The sequence below is a fragment of the Tachypleus tridentatus genome, chromosome 13 (genome assembly GCF_004210375.1).
Source record: "Tachypleus tridentatus isolate NWPU-2018 chromosome 13, ASM421037v1, whole genome shotgun sequence".
In the NCBI taxonomy this organism is placed as follows: domain Eukaryota; kingdom Metazoa; phylum Arthropoda; class Merostomata; order Xiphosura; family Limulidae; genus Tachypleus; species Tachypleus tridentatus.
In genome coordinates, this window is record NC_134837.1 from 186,959,232 (window position 1) to 186,981,686 (window position 22,455).

General features: G+C 35.5%; 1 protein-coding gene across 1 annotated transcript; it reads right to left on the reverse strand.

Annotated features, from left to right (window-relative positions):
• Positions 1–817: 817 nt before the first annotated feature.
• Positions 818–22,245, reverse strand: LOC143236410 (C-type mannose receptor 2-like). Its single transcript, XM_076474672.1, has 7 exons — positions 22,105–22,245; positions 20,459–20,547; positions 18,434–18,745; positions 13,436–13,870; positions 9,304–9,708; positions 1,808–2,140; positions 818–915 (listed from the first exon to the last, which is right to left on the reverse strand). Exons 1-7 carry the CDS (start codon positions 22,113–22,115, stop codon positions 818–820), a joined length of 1,683 nt encoding a protein of 560 aa, XP_076330787.1. The 5' UTR covers positions 22,116–22,245.
• Between the last annotated feature and the right edge of the window lie 210 nt (positions 22,246–22,455).

Below are 22,455 nucleotides of genomic sequence, written 5' to 3' on the forward strand. Positions count from 1 at the left end.
TTGTTCACATACTTTTCTATTAAATATTGAAGTGATATGTAGGTGTACTTGGCCATAGATAAATTATATAATTGAACTGAAAAAATGCAACTTAATTAGCAAAATTTTTTCACGACATTCATTACTAGAGTAACGTATCCTTGAACACAAGGAAGAAGTTCAATAAACAAGAAACAACTTTTATTTTATGTTAGAACAATAGTAATTAAACAGTTATTTAATCACATAAAAGGCTTATCTTCTCACTTAACAAAGTACAATGTAAACTTTCTGTGCTGTGTTATTTTTACTCATCAAAAAAATAAACAACGAGGACATTCTTTGCTGTGTTAAGTTTTACACATCAACAAAGAACAACTTGACTTTCTGTGCTGTGTTGATTTTTACACATTAGCAAAGAACAACGTGAACTTTCTGTGCTGTGTTAATTTTTAAACATCAATAAAGAACAGCGTGAAATTTCTGTGCTGTGTTAATTTTTAAACATCAACAAACAACAACGTGAACTTTCTGTGCTGTGTTAATTTTTACACATCGAAAAGGAACGACATGAACTTTCTGTGTAGTGTTAATTTTTATACATCGACAAACAACAACGTGAACTTTTCGTGCTGTGTTAATATTTACACAACAACAAACAACAACGTGAACTTTCTGTGCTGTATTAATTTTTATAGATCAGCAAAGAACGTGAACTTTCTGTGCTGTGTTAATTTTTACACAACATAAAAATTATCTTACACTGACACCCTTTATATGTTTTAAGTGCATTTTAAAGACTTTAAGTAATTTAATGATAATTTATTCTAAAGTAGGTTTAATAATATTTCCATGTTCCTATTTTTAAATACAATATTCCAAGCTTACCTTGTACATTGTGCAGTTGAGTAATGAAGTCCAAGAATCCCCGTTTAGCTGCAATTATTGAAAAGAAGGTGAAATGTATTTACTGTTAAATGAAATTAACTTTGGAAGCAAATTAAATGTATGTAATAGAAATAAATACAATCTTGAGCCCCAATTGGATCTCGCAGTGTTCAGTGGTCAATCAAAATGAAAGAAATTTTACCAAATACTTATTTGAGAAATCATCAGAGCTGATTCTAACTTTTAAATGTGAATATAAGAGGAAGAGGTGGTGACCCAGAACCTTTTCACATTAAAGCAAAACGTCAGTTATATAAGTTTTTAAACACGCTGAAACCTTCTGAATGAGTGACACAGTCAGGTGTAAATGAATGTTAATAATATATAATAACCACATACTGCTACAGTGGGTTAAATTTTATGTTAGTTATACAGTTATAATTAATCGCTATGAATTAGAACAGTATTTAGATTATTGTGGTTCCTCCCACTGACTTTTTTATTAGTTCCATTTATTGTAGACTACAAAACATTGGTGTGATGCTTTATCAGTTCTATTTACAACAAACTTTAGTTGGTTGGCAAGTGGCAAGTCTACGGATTTACAACACAAAAATCAAGAGTTTGCTTCCTCTCGGTGGACTCAGCAGATATTCTTATGTGACTTTGCTATAAGAAAACACACATACACAGGAAAAGAATACAGAAGAGAAAATCATATGTACTCTGGAAGCTATGTTTAACCAGAAATGATCTAAATACTGTAATAATGTCCAGTTTTTTAATTAAGTTACATTTTCAACAATGACTTTATTTGGTATCGGAAACTGACAGTGGAAGTTATGTGTCTATTTAGACTATTAGCAGTGACCTTAAAATCTGTTGTTGGAAATTGATTAAAATAATCATATGTCTGGTAAGTTTGGTTAGAAATACTGACCTGAAACATCAGCTGATGGAAACTGACAGAGAAAACCATGTGTCTGGTCACACTGTAGCTGAAGAACACTGGACTCACTGCCACCTGTCATAGCTGAGCACTGCAGTTGTGGTCCAGAGCTATTACCTTGATTCACATATCTAATCCAAACGTTAGGTAATGGGTTAGATGTTTCGAGGATGGAACCGATGAATTCTTTATCATTCTCATTACTGATCACAGTTAGAGATCCAGTATTCCTCTCACATCTGTTTTCTGCCTCTTCCAGATTTAGTTGATCAGAAAACTGTTGAACACATGATTCTTTGTATCCAGTCTGGTGTGGTGGGCAGGCTTGAAGTCAAGAAAAAAAAACGATTTTTGTAGTTATTCTGGAAATATTTACCTACTACTTACATTGTACGAAAAGAATTGGTTGGTTGGTATTCATTGACGCAGAGCAGCTAGGTTATGTGCACCAAACAATCACTGAACAAAGTGAAATAAAAAGTTAATGACCCTTAAAAATTTAAAAACACAAGTAAGATGGACAGTGTTACCATTGCCAATGATACTGTCCAGCGTCAGGGGTGAACCCACAGGAAAAACATGTCTAAAATAGTGTTGTCATTCAGAGCTGTAACGGTAGCATGACAGTAAACATGAGCTATCGCCACTTGAGTGTCACTGGACCCAGATACAAGAAAATGAAAAATTAAAAACTGTGACCAATACGTATACAAGTTAGGACAATTTTCTCCTTCCGATCCTTACAAAAACAAGATAGCCAAAAGGCTTGATCTCATAAAACTTGTTATCATGTTGCTCACTCCAACTAGTCTGCCAACTAGCACAGAGCTGAGCCTTGAATACAGGACCAAAATCCATGTGTGGGACAGACACGGTCGTGATAATACCAGAACAGATAGACTTAGCTGCAGTGTCAGCGAGCTCCTTCCCGTGAATACCGACATAACTTGGTATACAGAAGAACTGGATAGAAGTAGATGATAAAAAGAAATGGGCCAGTTGGTTTTAAATATCGATGAGAACAGGGTGAGAACTAAAATGAAGCGATTCCAGGGCCAGTAAAGAGCTAAGTGAGTCAGTATCAATTGTACAATTGGTGTACTGCATGGCTTATTTATGACTCAAGGCAGGAGGAATGGCATAAAGGGGATGTGCAATCACCGAATCACAACAAACCATGGAAGAGCCCACAGAGTCACCTGATTTTGAACCATCCGTGTAAATGGGAATGAAAGGATGGTTCGAAAAATTTTCGGCAAATAAAAGACGGTATTTCAATACTTCCGTCTTCTTCAGATGACTCAAAGAAAGGCCACAGATAGAGATGGTAATAAGCTATGGTGGGATTGGCTGACCATAGGAAGTTTGTTTATTATGGCTCACTGAGGAAGGAAAACACAACCCAGGAGGAATGTTGTGGTATGGAAAAAGTTAGAAAGCATGACGTAAAGAAAGCTGCAAGCAGCTGAGATGAAGAGGAGATTCGTGAGATTCATTGTACAAACTCTGAACTGGAGAAGTGTGGAAGGTCCCCGTGCAGAGCTAAAGTCCCAGATGGTGAATTGGGTCCAACAGCTTCAAGGCTGAGGTTCTGGCATAACCATAGACCCAGATCCATAGTCCAGTTTCGATCGAATGATGGCATGATATATCTTTAGCACAGAACATCAATTTACTCCCCAAGAGGTGGAAAAGAAGACACAGAATAAGTTCATTGCCCTTGTACACTTGACACATAGCTGCTCGATGTGTGAAATGAAGGTCAGTTTATGGTAAAAGATAAGCAAACAGTTTCAGAGAAAGAAAAGGTAAAACTGTTTGCTGTGGTCCATTTTAACAAACAACTGAAGGCAGTTTGAAGCTACCACTCAATAAACCTCATCTTCGACGACTGACACAAGGTGTGAAATTCGTTGAAATTAACCCATTTGTAGCAGTAGGAGGAAGTTGTGCAGTAATAGCATTAATTCTCCACTGAAAAGTGAGACACTTAAGACACAGCTCTGAAGGGCTCCAAGAAAAGAAAGGGAAAGTGTCAAGCCCACATGGACTTAGACTTGCTGGTCCATTAAAACGTTCTGTATAAAAATGAGTAAATGGCCATGTAACCCATATAAATGGAGGTTTCACAAAATGCTTTACCTTCACAAAGCATCATAAGTCTTCTCAAGGTCAAAGAATATAAAACCAGATGTTGCTTTAGAAAGGCTTCCCTGATCAATGTCTTAAGTCGAATCAGGTGGTCTACAGGGGAGCGTTGTTGTCGAAACCCACACTGGGTAGATGAGAGGAGAAGAACCAAACAAGATGAGCATTAACCATTCTCTCTTAAGATCTTAAAGAGACAGGCCGTTAAAGCAATTGAACTATAGTTAGACAGAATCTTGGGATCCTTCCCAGGGTTATAGAAATGGAGGACAATAGCCTGGCATCAAAAATCAGGAAAACATTCTTCTGCCAGATTCAGTTAAAATCAACCAGAAGAACAGAAAGAGAGAGATGGCGCAGTATCTCGTAGTGAATATCATCAGATCCGACTGATGTACGACCAGATCAATGGAGAACAAGCTTGATTTCCACCAGTGTAAAGGGGTGATTATAGTCACAGAGACGATCAGCCTAAAAGGAAAGAGGCAATCGCTCTGTCCGAATCTTGATGACCAAGAAGGTGGGATAAAAACAGAACTGCTAGATGCAAAAGAAAAGCTCTCATCGAAAGTATCGGCGATTCTTTGAGCATCAGCAACTTCCTGGCCATTGGAGAGCAAGATGAAAAGGGGGAAGGGAAGTATGCTGCTCACTGGCCTTCCAAACTTTTTCCCATATGACTTTGGAACTGGTGGGAGAAGAGATGCTGGTTGTGAACTTAATCCAAGATTCCAACTAGCTTTGACGTATTACCTGCCAAGATGTTGTACTGGCCTACTGAAAAACAATGTGGTTTGAAAATGTAGGATGCCTATGAAAGGTATCCCAGGCTTGTTCTTTTAGCCTTCCATGCCAATTGGCAGACAGGAGTCCACCACAGTCGAGAATACTGTAAAAAACGTGTCTAGGTTATAGGAATAGATTAAGCAACGACCTGCATGATAAAGTCACTCACAGCTGCCACACAGTCATCTACTGATGGCTTATAGACGATGGTAAGATCAAGTTCTGAGAGAGCAGAAAAGAGGACCAGTTAGCATGAATGAATGATCATTCTGCTGAACTGAAAAATGGACCCAAGCAGAAGCCAAAACCAAAGGAAGTGGATCAAGGGAGCCACTGGAAGAAATTGTGGGAACAGAGATAGGAGTAGATGTTGACTTGTCATCTCTTTTTAACCATGGAGGCCGAGATATTCGTCGTGTGGTTGAAGTATTCTGCTGGAAGCACAGTATAATGTAGAGCAGCCGCATGTATCCGAGATAGAGTGGGGGACAATAACTTCCGAGCCTCTGGATAGGAGATATTGTTTACAGTTTTTAAACGTTGGTCCTCTTTCTTTTCCAATAAGGGGAGTAGGAATTATTATAGCTAATACAGTGAGGTTCCAATTTGCATTCATAGGTGTCGTAGTCTTTGCTACCACAATCAGCACATGTCAGAGAACCACGACAAGACGCCTATAAATGACCGAACCACTGGCACTGAAAATGTTAGAGAGGGTTTGGAATATATTGCCATAAAACTTGGTGATGTAAAAATCAAAATAAGAACATTTGTAAGCATTATTATTTCATCCTCATGAGTGGAGATGCGGCACACCACAGAAACGCCTTGGTTGGAAAAACCAGCGAAGATCTCTGACTGGGGAATGTTCTCTAAATCCATCCCAAGAATAACTTATCTTGAGGAATTCAATGTCGCATGGGGAGTAACCTTGATGGGCATATCCCCAATGGCCTGTGAATCTAAGAAGAATCTGGTGTGTTGTGGTGAAGATGTGAAGATGTTTCTATTAAAATGTCTCCCGATTCCAACTTCCTAACTGATTTGGAGGAGCCAGCAAGCCCCTCTAATTCATTTTGAGTAAAAAAGTGAAATATTTGCCCTAAGAATTTCTCAGATAATGAAAGAAGGATCAGAAATCAAGGTGTAAAATCAGACTATGATGGTGACTGTGCAACAGTCATCCATGCGTGGTCATTTTTGTATATTATGTTGTTGTTGTTTTTTCAGTTTTATTTTTCTAAGTTTTTTCTTAGTAAGACTAAGTGTTAGTGCCCACTGACCCCACCCATCAGGGATCCCTATGACATTTGTCAAACAAGGACACTGTAATAACGCCAGGATTTCATGAGTACTATATCCATACACCAACAACAGACACAATGTGCACAAGATCCGATAAGAACGTTCAAAAGTGGTATTCGGTTGACCCTAGCCCAGCAGGACCAGTCTAATGACCCTGGGTGAGCCACCCAAAGACCGCCCGTCTACAGGAATTCGAGGCCAAAGTGACATGTTGGGTTGGATCTTTCAACCACCAAGATTCTCTCCTCTCCTTCACCGGTCACCACGCATGGCAAATATATGAGTGAATGTCCAGATCTCAGAGAAGATAAATTGAAAGTACAAAACCTTATCTAGGAAGTGCCCTCACCACATACATTAATCCATACAGTGGCAAAATGAATCTTTTTTTAAAAGTTTATTATAGATATTATTGTGAATAAAAAGGTTATTCTAAGGGCTATGGACAACATTAATATATAAGTAGTGAGACATTTAATTGTCTAATTAGAAATAAAAATTCAGTAAACGGCAGTCTTTTCTCCCGTTAAATTATATAAACAATGTGAAACTAAGATATTTATGTGTAATTACTGTTAACTGCCAAACACATCAGAATTAAGGCTGATTTCAATGAAGAAAGTTTACTGGTTATATACAATAGGAAGCAAATCAGAAATTTGGTTTCAGTACCATAGCTTCTACAGAAACATTAAATATTCTGCGAATCAAATATTTATTTATCAATCTTATAAGTGTTTTTATTTCAACTAATTAGGTACATTACGGTGAAAAAACTAAATGTATTCTATTTAATAGAGTTTAATTTGCTAAACATTTCATTCCACAAGTAGTATTTATTTTCAGTTAAACGTACGGGTTTGTATTTAGTACTTTTAACGATTTTTTTCCATTTATAATATAACACGTTTCTTGCTTCACGTATGTATATATAATGAACAGATGTACAGCTTTGCGCGTAACAACAACCAAACCAGACTGTCTTGTGTAGTGTCTAATGTAACATGTGCGTGTTAGGAACTGGCTGGTCAGAGTAATTTGGATAAAAAAATATACTTCATTTATTAACGGAACTCATATCGTGAAGTTAACAAAATAAATGCCACACTAGCCGTGGGCACATGTTATTATTCTATAAATTACAATTACAGAACACTAAACACGCTACAACTTTAATGACATTTTTGTAGAGTTTAAGATTAAAGTGGGACAACTGTAAGCCTAAGAGCTTACGAAGCAAAACCTTGAAGGCTTGATTTTAAACGCAGATGATCCATTTCGCAGACTTGCGAAGGAACAAGAAAACTGAGTATTTTGTAATGAAGTAAATCCAATTGCTTCCCTCAGTTTAGTCTTATAAGTTAAACGAAATATTTGCAACACAAAATCATAAAAAATTGACCCGAATTTAGCCACACATAAAGCCCAGATTTAGTAATAAAGTAGTCACAATTTATAGCATTACACGCTAGAGTTACCATTTATCAGTATAGTACTACATATATTTATACAGTTTCAAATAATTTCAACAGAAATATCATGTCAGATCCTAATTGTCAATGAAAGCACTTTCTTCTGAAACTTCCAAAATTTCCATAGCTAGTAAAACGTTATTATTTTAATTTCCAGTTGTATTTGTTCTGAGTTTTCACTGTATCGTGAAATAACCTGTACCCTTCAATTTTTCTAAGCCTAAAAGTGAAGTCACTGGACGTGAGAGATAAATACAAGCATTTTTTTTATCTAGCACAGAAAGTTATTCATATCAGCAAATATCTCAACGCGAGCTCTAAAAAGATAAAGAATGTAATAAAACTAAAAATAGTTTCTAGAACTTCGGGAAAGTTTCAATTCCCAAACTCGTGTCTCAAACCTTTATGTTATACATTTTTATTATCTTCAGCCAGTTACACATAGTATCTTATCAAAGTAAAGATTAATCACTTTTACTGGTTTTAATAAATAAAACTAAAATCTTTTATACGTCAACCCAAACATCTAATTTGCATGTTAGAGTGATTGTATATTTAATTGCATGTCGTGACTTGCAGGTGAAAACATTTCTATAGTATATGTTTTGCATTTTCATAAAGATAACTGTTACAGTTTCTTGATTTGGACGCCGTTTGTATTTACATTTAACCCTGATTATGAGAATAAAAGTATTTTAAAATTAGTAAATAAAATCTTGAAAATATCCGATTTTTAAAATTATGATTTGTTTACTTTAGGAAATTTAAGTCTGAATTTCTCATCTCTGAAAATATCTTTACCGATTTTATAACCTTTGTTGATATAACTAGTTTAATTATAGAACTATGCACAAATTCCAGAAGGTAAAGTTTTATGTGTAATGCAGTAGTGTTGAAATATATCACAAATTTCTTATATGAACTATGTGTGTTATTATTGTTGTTATATACATTAATTTTAATATTTCTCTTAGGAATCATTAATAAAACAACACCTTGTTTTCTAGTAATATTGCTGTTACTCCAATTAAAATTAACTGAGATTTCCTATCTTTCCATACGTCTTCTATGGCTCAGCTGAATGCTTGCAAATCTACAAACCAAATATTTGAGGTTCGATTCTGTTACAGCAAAGTGTGGTACACAAACATATATATTTCCTACCCTATAATTAATTATTTACATTTTTCCTTTCCTAAATCGCACACAAAAGTGTGTGTGTGTGTGTAACATTAGCATAGAAGATCAGTTAAGAGAGCTACTAAGATCCTCTCAATCTAGTTACCTACTGAAATGGGTTGCTCAACTATGGTATCACAAGCACTTTCTCATGGAAATATTCCTGTGAGATAGAGCGTACTTTATAGAAATAGACAGAAATATTTTTCCGTTGGCAACTCAGATGATACGTCAGTGTTATCACATGTCTTATATTATACAGAGAATGGTACATATGTAGTACAGCATCATGAGAAGAATGACATTGTTATTTTTAAAATATGTGCTTGCAGTTTGAAACCGAGTTTAACATAGAAGGATTTAAATTATTGCAGGCTGTTATCTGATTTAAACGTACACAAAGCTCTCGAGTAAAATTTCATAAAACTCACTCTTGTTTGAAATAAATATTGTTTCACTGTGTTGTATATTGTGTCAAGTTACTCTGTTTTTCGCTCAAGCCTTGTCAACGTTAAAAAAATACATTCGTACCCAATCACTGTAAAGGAAGTCAATGAATCTGACAGAACAAACAGTTCATTGTCTAACAAACCCTACCTTTATGCTGACAAATGAAACCCTTTTGCGAAAAACACTGTTCACCAATAAATGAACAAGAGTTTCCAGATGGCGCGAAAGATCCACACGTGTACTTTTTTTTGTCCGCTTGGGGTTCCGAGAGGCAAGCAATGTTAGCAAGAGTTCTTGTACTGTACTTCCAAGCGTCCGAACCCGAATCAAAATATAACCCAACCCAAACTGAGTCTTGACTGTTCTTAATTGCGAGGTTTGCTTGCAAAAATGGCACATTCAAAAAAGACTGTCGGGTTTTCGTGGCTAAAAAGCTACCATCTTGTTCACATTCGTCATGGGAGTCGGGAAAGGCACGTAATTCATTAACTATTTTATAGCACCAACCATCGAAGTAACTGTAGCCAGGCCGGCACTGCAGGTCCAGTAAGCCTAATGAGAAAATACATTTAAAATAATATTAATGGTAATAATAACACTCAGAATTTAAGCTGTACTGTGAGGACGATTATCAACAGAGGAATATTTTATGATAATATTTTATAGCGATATGAAAGGAGAATATTTTGGTGACGTAAAATTTAAAAAATAAAATATTTATCTGTAAAAATTAATAGATGTGGAAAACCTGATGAAACACCATTAATCAGGACTATTTAACTATATGCAGTATAACAACAGAACAATTTAACAATACACAGTATAGGTATACAATAATTTAACCATGTGCAATATAACTGCAATGACTTAACAATATAATTTGTTTAATGTTTGTTTGAATTTCGCGCAAAACTACACGACGGCTATCTGCGCTAGCCGTCCCAAATTTAGCAGTGTAAGACTAGAGGGAAAGGCAGATAGTTATCACCACCTACCGCCAACTTTTCATGAACGAATAGTGGGACTGACAGTTACATTATAACATCCCCACCTGCTGAAAGGGCGAAGGTTGTTTGGTGCGACGGGGATTAGAACCCGCGACCCTCATCTTACGAGTCGAGGCCTTAACCCACCTGGTCATGCCGGGCCGTAACTTGATTAAAACAATGTAATTTAGTGATGTAGTGTAGTGATTTTCACTTATATAACTCCATACACCCAACTATAAATCTCACAGTAAATTAGAAACTTTACAAATCGAATTAATTGATTGAAAAGAACAGGCTATAAAGATACAAACAATTAACCTGAACACGAAAGATGGAGGGCTTCTAAAATGCCGTCTTCTGTACTTGTGTTTCTACAATAGGCAGTTGTCGTCTATTAAATTATATTTCACCATGAATACTCATGTGTAAACAATCTACCGAAAAATTAACGTTCAGTTCTTTAGTACAGTGACCTGGGAAAAAATTTTCATGGTAAGAACCATAATAGCCAATGCCCGAATATGGTATGGTGCCTTAAATATTTGTTGGTATTTTGTAAGATGTACCACAAACATGGTTCTGACTGATGTATGGTTGAATTAATTTCGTTATACACTGACAAGTTTGGATAACTAACGTCTGGATGGTTATGGTGTAACTTTTGACTGATGTCTTCATATGGTCTCAAGGATGTTGTATAGTGTTAAGATCTGGTTGGTTTCATGGATGTTGCATGGTGTTAAGATATGTTTGTTTTCAAGGATGTTGCATTAAGATCTGGTTGGTGTCATGGATGTTGCATGGTATTAAGATCTGACTGGTTTCAAGGATGCTGCATTAATATCTGATTGGTGTCATGGATGTTGTATGGTGTTAAGATCTGGTTGGTTTCAAGGATGTTGTATTAAGATCTGGTTGGTTTATGGATGTTTATGGTATTAAGAGTTGGTTGGTTTCAAGGATGTTGTATTAAGATCTGGTTGGTTTATGGATGTTGCATGGTATTAAGATCTGAATGGTTTCAAGGATATTGCATGATATTAAGATCTGGTTATTTTCAACGAAGTTGTATGGTGCTAAGATCTGACTTGTTTCAAGGATGTTGTATGATGTTAAGATCTAGTTGGTTTCAAGGATATTGTGTGGTCTTGAGATCTGACTGGTTTCAAGGATGTTGTATGGCGTTAAGATCTGGTATTTTCGAGGATGTTGTGTGTATATATACTCTTCAAAAAAAGAAACGCAAAAGGGATATTTTTTTATTTTAAAGAGAAATATGTGTAATAACGTTACAAGCTCAGAGTATGTGATGTTACACATGTTAAGGCACTGATAGTCAGACCAAAATGACAATAAAAGTTGTGCACTTTGAAAACGGAGGAAAACATCGGATTTTTCGCCAAAACGCATTCGTGTCCAATAAATTTGTTTGAGAGATCTGCATGTTCTGCAAGTGCAACATGTGCAAAATCCCTATAAAAGTGACGGGTTCTCGGTTTCCATAGCTCAGTGTTAAGCCACCGACACGCAATACAGTTACGCCAAGACTGACTGAAGCACAACGCAACAACGCCATTGGTCGCTTGAAAGCAGGCGAATCTCGATCAGATGTTGCCAGAGCTGTGAATGTCCACCCAAGCACCATCACAAGGCTATGGAATCGTCACCAACAACATGGATCAACTCGTGACCCTCCACGATCTGGCAGACCTCGTGTGATCACGCCCGCACAAGATCGCTGCATCCGGTTACGTCACCTTCGGGATAGGACCACCACTGCGACGTCTACTGCCTCAACAATACCAGGGCTGCGTAGGATTTCCGATCAGACCGTACGCAACCGTCGACGAGATTCTAAGGCCCCATGTGCAACCCATCATGGTGAACGCCAACGACGTTTTTCAACATGACAACGCCCGTTCTCACACAGCCCGACTCACCACTGTCTTCTTGAGACACCACAACATCAACGTTCTTCCCTGGCCCTCCAGATCACCAGATTAAAACCCCATCGAACATCTTTGGGACGAGTTGGACCGACGTCTGCGACGGCGACAACCTCAACCGCGGACTCTACCTCAGCTTGCAGCAGCTTTGTGATTCGTGATCTCATCGCTTCCATGGGCAGGATATGCCAAGCAGTTATTGATGCTCACGGGGGGCATACTCGTTATTGACTTTGTGTGACGTTAAACTTCAACTAGTGAGCGTGGACTTCGCCTTTGCAGTCTTTGGATGTTCAGTAGTGAATGTGCAAAGTTTCACACATGTCATACCGAACTACCCGGAATAAACTTGTTAACAATTTGTCTCAAATTTTGCCTTTTGCGTTTCTTTTTTTGAAGAATATATATATATATTACTTGTGATGAAGTGCAAAGGTAATGTTGGCAGAACAGAATGTATGGAGTATTACATGTACTTTATATTTAAGATATGTAAAAATCACTGTTATGTATTTACATTGTGTGAGAAGCAGTGCGATCAGTGACATGCTTAACACCCACGTATATGATTTACTGTAAAATCTGGACTATTTTGCAGTACAGTGGAACCACAGAAGACATGTAACTGGAAAATCTGGTAGAAATGTTGATAAATAAAACTGTCGGATGACGTAAAACACAGGAAGGAGAAAACTAAAACGTACACCTCAAGGTAACTTGAGTAATTATTCATTTGTAAAGGAACCTTTCAACTCCAAATTTTATTGTGATGAAGCTAAGAACATATCAAGTACTGTTAATAAAATAAACAACAAATGATGAAAACACACAAGCTTCCTTTCACATTTCGGAATCAATAACTGTCTTCATCAGAAATGTAACTGAAGGAACAGGAATCAGAGCAGTCTCATCTGATCGCATACTGACCTAATTCTCCAGTGAAGCTCAAACTGATTTGTGTCGCCCTTGATACACTGAAATAAATCTGATCTTGAAAGCCATCGTCCATATATAGTGAAATGTCAGTAGAAAATGGGTCAAGGTATGTAGATACCTTTGACTTCGCTGTTCTTTGTTGCTGTGATGTACTAAACAGTCTTGTTATTTTGAACACAGAAAAACTTGTAAAAAATGTTATTATAAACAGAGAGAAACTTGTGAGGAATGTTGTTATTATGAAGAGAGACAAAGTTATGTATAATTTTGATGTTTTGAACAGGGAGAAACTTTTAAACAATAAACGGTTTTTAAATATCTGATGAAATATATATATATATATGATCAATAAGATCCTTTCAAGAAACTTTACATTAAACTACTAAATAAGAAAACAAAGAGTCTCACCAGAGGGAGTTATGATAGGCGGATACTGACAGAAGAAACTGTACGTGTGTGTACAAGATATGTCACCAATCTGGTAGTTCCAATCAGTCATCATCACCCCACAATTTTCTACTGTACCTCCATTTGGTTCATTTTCGTACCACATATTTTCCATCTCAACACTATCCACAGGATCACCGTTAGCGTGTACCCAAATGCCTTCTTCTCTGACGTCCGTTAGTCCCACCCAGATGTTTGTGAAGGAACTGTTCCGTACCTTGGGTGCCTCTGCCATTGCTTTCAGCGTTCTCCATACCGTGATGTTCCTCAGAAGAGCCAATTGTCCACCATTACGCTCACATTTCTGTTTCGCCTGTACATAGGTTGGAGGGTCTCTTCCTCTTCTCAAAGTATACCATAACCCTTGGAAATACTTACACGAATAAAAGGGGCAAGCTGAAACACGAACAAAGTAGTACAATAACCCTTGAGGATACTTACACAAATAGTAGGATCAAGCTGAGACACTAATAAAGTGATAACATAATCCTTGGAAACAGTAACATAAATATCAGGGATAAATTGAAATACCAACAAAGTAATACCATAACCCTTGGGAATACTTGCGCAAATAGCAGGGGCAAGCCGAAACACTAACAAAGTGATAACATAACCGTCGGGGATATTTACAGAAATAGATAATGATTGCGGGCAAGTAACCAATAAATGATACCTTTTAGTTTTTATTATGATGTGACTGAACTGCCTAGAACAAAGGAAGCTCATAATAATGTTTTGCTTGATTATACACATCTTCTTGGCTATAACTAAAGTTGTAAAAGTTACAGCTATATAAAATGTGTTAGGTAATTTATAAAATAACCACTTAGGACCATAAGAAATATCGTAAACTTGTTACTCATTGGTTAGAAACAACAAATGAATTTGAAAATATTAATATTCATAAAGTTTTGTAAACTTAGTTTAACCAAAACCGGTTTCGGATTTTACTTATTAGTTTTCAACCTTGCAAACCTGACTCAAATTAAAAACTGTAAACTAGAGCAAAGATTATTAATAATTACCAGAATATTCTACCGTTGAGAAGAAATTTCTGGCAAACGAAATATAATTTATATTATCATTACCGTATACATAAGTAATGGCGATATATTAATTCTTTTAATTTAATACGCACTTAGTATATTTTACAAACAAAAAATTAATGTCGTTTAGACAACTACATTATAATGAAAGTCGAATAATGAAAATTTATTTTTATGTACGACAAAAGTTAAGGAAATGAATTAATGTCGCTAGAAAACTAGCTTTTATAGGAAATTGAATAAATGTCCTTAAAAAGCTAGTTTCTTTAAAGCAACTAAATAAATGCCATTATAAAGCTGGTTTAACCAAGTAACTGAATGAATCTCATTAGAAAGCGAGTTCTACCATGGAACTGAATAAATGTCCTTAGTATGTTAGGTTTACTAAAAATTAAGGTTTGCTCGTTTCAAATTTCGCGCAAAGCTACACAAGGGTTATCTGCGCCTAATAATTAAGAACAGAATGGGTTTAAAGTGATGAGTGCTAGGCCTAATACTTCGACGGGCAAACTTTATTTTTCCATTAGCCCTTCATTGTCTCAGCGGTAAGCCTGGAGATTTATAATGCCAAAATCCGGGTTTTAATAGCTGCGGTGTAACTCTGATTAATAATAAACAAACAAAATATTTTAAAACTGATTTTTACAAATTGTCTTCATCTTTCGAACTTCACACGAACTTATAATCAGTTCGTTGCTGTAGTTTTGATTAAACGTTTACATAAGTTATTTTTTATAGAATTTTGCGCAAAGCTATTCCAGAGCACTTTGCATCAGCCTTCCCTAATTTTGAATCTATTCAACACTAGCCAACGACAATTCTAGAGCTATTCTTTTACCAACGAATACATAATAACTCTCCCATCATGGAAAAGACGAGCATGTTCACATAAGGGATACTAACTCAGCGATTGTGAGTCGAATATCCTGACTAGGTCTTTTTCTAATATTAGTGCAGACATTAATAGCATGTTGACAAGTCAATGTGAGTATGTGCGAACGAGTCCCCTAGTGAGGTACTTTCATATAATCATAGAAGTTTCATATTAATCACCCTTGTTTTAAGCCTACTTTTAGAATATTTTTCTCGACAAATGCACATCGTCACAATTACCGACAATGATGACATTTTAACTGAATTCATTAAACAAGCTACATAAAAAAAATGTGATTAAAATTTTGAAAATAGAGAACGTAACAAAGTGAGGTAATAAGATAAGGAAACAAGGCTGTAGATACTGTAGACATTATGTACAAGACATTTACTAGACTAGAATGTAGACATTTACTAGACTAGAATGTAGACATTATGTACTAAAATAGAATGTAGACATTATTTACTAGACTAGAATGTATACATTGTTTACTAGACTTTTACTAGACTATATTGTAGACATTGTCTACTGGACATTACCTGGATTAGAATGAAGACATTATTATATACTTTGGGTAAATGTCTACAGTATCTCCACCACTGTTTTCTTACTTTGTTTACAATCCCAATTTAGGATTTTTTTTAAATCCCAATTTTATATTTATGTTGTTTGTTGGTTTTCTTATGCTCTCACTATTATGAACTACAGTTCATGATACAGTGGTGGGCTCCTTAAAGATACCAATTGTATAGTGTAAGCAGCATTGAGTATTTACATGTCACGACATCTAATATTCATCTATTATTGGCTGGTAATTCCTGTTTCACCCTGTATTTAAGTTTTTAAAGGAACGCTATATGTATGTAAGAAAGCTAACTTCACGGGGTAATAATACCATCGTTTACACAAAATTTATGATATTTTTAGCTTATATAAAATACAAAAGTAAGAAATTGACTTATCAATATTCCTACAACTTTCGCAGTACCTTACCTAGCACTTTACAGAATGTTTGAGTATAATATACCGAGCTGTAGGCAGGCCAAACAATTTTTAAAAAGATCAATTTATCATGTTTTTATGGATTTTTATTCATTCTAAGTAATTGTATTGGTTATTTTTCTGAAATTTTACAAACATGTATAGCTTTTAGTATTTCAAAGCAAAATTTTAAATGTTGTTTTGGAAATCAGTCTTTTCTAAGGTGGTTTCCGCTATATGCTCTACTGGAGAGTTTTATCAAAGCCTGGTCAATCCCTATTATGAACTACTGTCTCGATACGTTATGTAAAGTATGTAATGATGTTCAAAGTGTTTTGTATAATTTCCATTGCTGAATGTTTTATTGTTGTTTTTTAGCACACAGTCATACAATAAACTAGTTAGTCCTGCCCACTGTGGAGAATTGAAATACATACTTCAGCATTTTAAATTCAGAAACTTATTGCTGACCCACCAGGGAATTGTTTTGCAAAAGAGGTTTCTTTTAAAACGATCTCAAATGTTAAAGTTTTGTCAATAGTTTCTCCTATATTTATTTTCTGGGATGAGATATTTCTAAAAAGACGTTTCTAAAGACTTAATGTTTAATGTTGCTAATAACAACAAAGCTACTACATAACTTTTCTACAGAAACGGGTTCTCATTTTTAGTTTTTGAAGAGCTGAACATTATATTATCAAAAGTGCCACTCCACCCTCATTAAGACCAGCATCTGGTTGTTATACAATCAACTGTATCATTCTACTCTCTTCAAAAGACCAGGATCTGATGGCTTCACAAACAACTGTATAATTTTACTTTCCTCAAAACCAGTATCTGGCTGTTTCACTCTACCCTCCTCAAAACTAGAATCTGGCTGTCACACTATCAATTGTATCATTCTAATTTCCTCAAGACCAGAACCTGGTTGTTACACAATCAACTGTATCATTCTACTTTCCTCAAGACCACAACCTGGTTGTTACACAATCAACTGTATCATTCTCTCCTCCTCAAGACCAAGATCTGGTTGTTACACAATCGACTGTATCAAGAGCAGGAGTTACTATCCATGTTGGTTTAAAACAATCACATGCTCACTCACAATATATTTGAGGCCTTTATCTCACCATTTAGTGCTAGAATACACTACTCTTTGAAAGAGTTTTTAACACTATTAGTGTGAAAGAACCAGATGAAGGATAACTCAGTTTATACAACATGATTTACAATAATTTTTGAAACTTTAACAAACATTCTTCATGCACTTTAATGTTTATTTCCACTTACAAATATCGTAACTAACTATACTTTTGTTGAGAAGGTTCTAATACTTATACTTAAGAGTATATGTTTACACACATATATTATAAAATATAAATTGAATAGTAAAGTCTCTGTTCTACTACGTATATACCATTAAACTATCAGAAGAAGTTGAACTCAGACAAAAGCTTTCATCTGTCACATGTATAACAATAATGATCTTCAAGCATTTGTCTGGTAGGTCATTACAAGTAAAATAAACAAATAATGAAAAACGATTGAGAGACATCGCATTTGGGTAAAGTGAAGGAAACTGTTTTATTTACTAGCAATGTATAGCCATGTAGAACATGTTCACTTGACCAGTGTGAGAACTACTTCAGGTGTATCAGGTTAATAAAAACACAAAAAGTGTGTTATTTTCTAGTGCTATATAGCCACGAGGAACATGTTCACTTGACCAGTGTGAGAACTACTCGAAGACTCGAAGGTCATCATGATGATAAACCTGAGATGATAAAAATTGCGTCATCTTCTCTAAACTGATTTTAAAATGTTAGGTTTTCTGTTTATTAATGAATAATGTACACTTAAATAATACTAGAAATAATATAAACAGTACAAAACTTCGTTGTCTCAACTATCAGTAACAGTTATACGATTTTTATATTTTCATATAATATACTGATAATCATAAAAGCATGTTTGTATCTTAACTGAGGTTAATAAGCTCCTTTACTAATATTTAGTATCATCACTTACTTTCAATTAGTATCTCTAAAGCTAACATACCTGGTATGGTGCACATATAAGGATAAGGTGTGTTACATGGACTGCTAGAAGTCCGAGAGAGGTCGCTAGGGTAGACTAGGGTCTGGCAGGTTGTGTCTGAAGAGTTGCTTGAAAGTACCCAGTATATGGTCAAGTCTACCTTGGTTTTTACAAGACTACTCAAGAACTCAATAGTTTCCAGGTGTTTTGGGTGGGCCACTGTTCCACCATTGCTGTTACACTTATCTAAGGCTTTATCGTAGTCCATGGGGGTTGAAAAGTGAAGAAAGCACATGGAACCTACAAGCTTTCCTTTCTCACATACATACCTGGCTTCAAGGAAGCATAGAGTGAAATATATAACAATGAGTCCAATAATCTTCAAGAGTTAACATTTAATAAATATAAATGTTTATAAAAATATCATTGCTGCAACACTATATAGAAACATGTACATATAATAATTTTCATTCTAGCATTCCAAATTCAAAAATCTAAACTTTAAACTTGTAGTTAACACAGAGAACCATTACTACATCACAGGACAAACTGGAAATAATCAGTTTCTAATGTATTTTCAAAATGTGCAAATTATAATGTTATCTTAGTAATTCTGTGTGATCTCCCCACATTTAGTGTTTCTATATTACCTCTACTGATTTGATGATTTTAACTTTCCACCCCAGGTTTGGGGTTTCAACATTTCTTCCACTGCTTTACCGATTTTTTTTGTGTGCTATCCACCAATTTACTGGTTCTATGTGCTACCAACTGACTCACTGTTTCTATTTGTTCACCGTAACTTACTGATTATATGTGTTATCACTAGCTTACTGATTCTTTGTGCTATCCATTAACTCACTGTTTCTATGCGTTCACCGTAACGTACTGTTTCTATTTGTTATCACTAGCTTACTGATTCTATGTGTTTTCACTAACTTACTGATTCTATGTGTTATCACTATTTACTGTTTCTACGCACTATCCACTAACTTACTGATTTTGTGTGTTATCGCTAACTTACTAATGCTATGTGTTATTCACTAACATACTGATTCTATGTGTTGTTATCCTAAGTGCCTTATCTGATCAAACGAAACATTCTGCCTAATAAATTATAATTCTATTAAACTACAGAATAGAATGGATTTTCCAGTATGAATTAGCACACTTCAGGATCAAATGGTCGGCAGACAGTTTGGTGACAACCCATTTATTGACAATGTCATCTCTTGCCGACAGATTTGTCGACATACCAATATTTCGAATATACCAGTAGCATTGTAAATAACAAGCTAGGTGAGTACTTATAACTATCGAAGTAAAATAAATAGGTCTTTTTAGTAAGACTGTATCTTTTTTATTGTATAAATCATTTTTGCGTCAATTTTAGATTTTGCTATAATACACCTATTCAAAATGCAACAATTTATTAATATATGTTGTAAACCTGATTCCTGTACATGTAAACATGCATGTATTCCTCTCTCTAAATGTAAATATAATAACAAATCCATCTCATGACATAATTGTTGACAATCTGCTGTTGACAAGTTGATTTTTCGACTAGTTGTATTTCAACAACTTGTTCAATAGACGAACTGTCTTTTGAAATTATTTACTGTCGTCAAGTTGGCTGTTGCCCAGTTGTTACCTTATCATTAAAACTGTTACAAAAAATTAAAACTTTGCAAACACAGTAGACAAAAATACTGACAAAAAACTGAAGTGTCATGATCCTTGTCACTATTTACAGCGTCTTGTGAATAAAAGTTAGAATTAATTAATTAAGAATTGGACGAAACTCTATGACCCAACTTGCTTATATCAGTTTTACGTAAAAACTGAGCTCACCATTGGAAAGGAACAGAGACAGTTAACATTTGTCAGTTGTTTAGTTAAAAGTTGTGTTTGGAGATCCAGTTTTATCACAAGTTTAATGAAAGATAGTTATTTACTATTGATTATTCAGTGTCGCGCGTTTTGATAAATTATTAATAAAATCCGTTACAATATTTAATAATTACCGAATACATCTACTCTTACCTGTGTTTTCAAAGCAGTCACACTGTTTAATGTGAAACAGTACAAAAAATGATAATAAAACGATCGTTTTGGTTCGAAGGTCACCAGTTCTGGAAACAAAAACAGACCTGTTGTTATAAACAACTATTTAGAGACTATTTCGAATACCCAATCAGCAATATTTCACACTTTTAACTATCGTTCTTTACACCTCGTGACCAACAGATTGGAAACAAAGTTTATTTCAAGAGCAGACTCAATGCTGAGAAACAAATTTCGTTAACTATAACCTATATCTAGTAGCGTGTAAGTACTCTCTAACCGTGACTTCTCAGGATTAAGTGTGACTGAACCAACTTACCTGAAGATACTGGTTGGAAATGTTACACATTAAATTAGGTTAGTAAATCACTGGTTGGAAATATTACGCATTGTAATAGGTTGTTCGTAAATCACTCGTTGGAAATATTACACATTAGACTAGGTTTGTAAATTACTGGTTGAAAATATTGCATATTGGGATAGGCTAGTAAATCAGGCGTTGGAAATATTACATATTAAATAAGGTTAGTAAATCACTGGTAAGAAATATTACACATGTTACCACAAACAGACTGTTCCAGTAACACGTACAACACAACACGTTCAGAAGAGTAGGTAATATTTGTGTAAGTATCGTAGAGGTAGATTAACTGTAGCCTTTTGTATGAGGCCCTGCATGACCAAGTGATTAAGGCACTCGACTCGTAGTCCGAGGGTCGCGGGTTCGAATCCCAGTCACAACAAACATGCTCGACCTTTCAGCCATGGGGGAATTACAATGTGACGGCCAATCCCACAATTCGTTGGTAGAAGAATAGCCCAAGAGTTGGCGGTGGTGGTGATGACTAGCTGCCCTCCCTCTAGTCTTACACTGCTAAATTAGGGACGGCTAGCGCAGATATTCCTCGTGTAGCTTTGCACGAAATTCAAAAACAAACAAACTGTTTGTATGAAACGTGTTAGTTCTAAGAGTTTGTATTATAGTTGTGATAGGTAAAGTCCAGCTAATTCCAGTATAAGTTAGTTTTGGAAGTAAGAAACGAGTAATACCAGTATTAGCCATACTTTACTTATCGTAAGAGGCCCGCCATGGCCAAGCGCGGGTTCGCATTCCGCTCGCACCAAACATGCTCGCCCTTTCAGCCGTAGGGGCGTTATAATGTTACAGTCAATCCCACTATTCGTTGGTAAAAGAGTAGCCCAAGAGTTGGCGGTGGGTGGTGATGACTAGCTGCCTTCCCTCTAGTCTTACACTGCTAAATTAGGGACGGCTAGAGCAGATAGCCCTCGAGTAGCTTTGCGCGAAATTAAAAAACAAACAAATTTATCGTAAGTAGCTTAGACTGGTATTAGCTGTACTTTACTTATAAGAAGTAAGTTATATATATACTGTTATTAGACGTTCCTTAAGTATCACAAATACTTATATTAGTAATAGTTGTATTTTACTTTTCACATGTATCTGATAGGCGTTAGTGTTAATTAACAGAAGCAACTGTTAGGGTTAGTTAAACATAAATCATAATCTCGCTCTTTATATTATCAGTAATTTTGAATGTCTTTAGTTAAGCCTAAGTATCAAAATCTCACTTTGAAAGCTTTAAACAGAACAAAATAATACTTACTTGTTCACCATATTTGTTTCTTAGTTCATTACGAAGGTTCTGGCACATGAAACTTTATGGTGTGAAACTTCTGAGTAGAAATCTGACACTTTATTCACTAAAATGAGTTAAAAACAACAACTTTGTTCGATTGATGTACAATGTAATTGCTCTTTTGGAGTAGAAGGCGTGTTTTCAATTGAAAACTACCGGTGAGGACATCCAATCATGTACTGTGATTGACGTTCTACAACTACTTGTATTCAAATTAATCTCTTTCGAAACGTTCCTGAAATTTTATCTTTAGTTTGTTTGTTTTTGCATTTCGCGCAAAGCTGCACGAGAGCTATCTGCGCTAGTCGTCTCTAATTT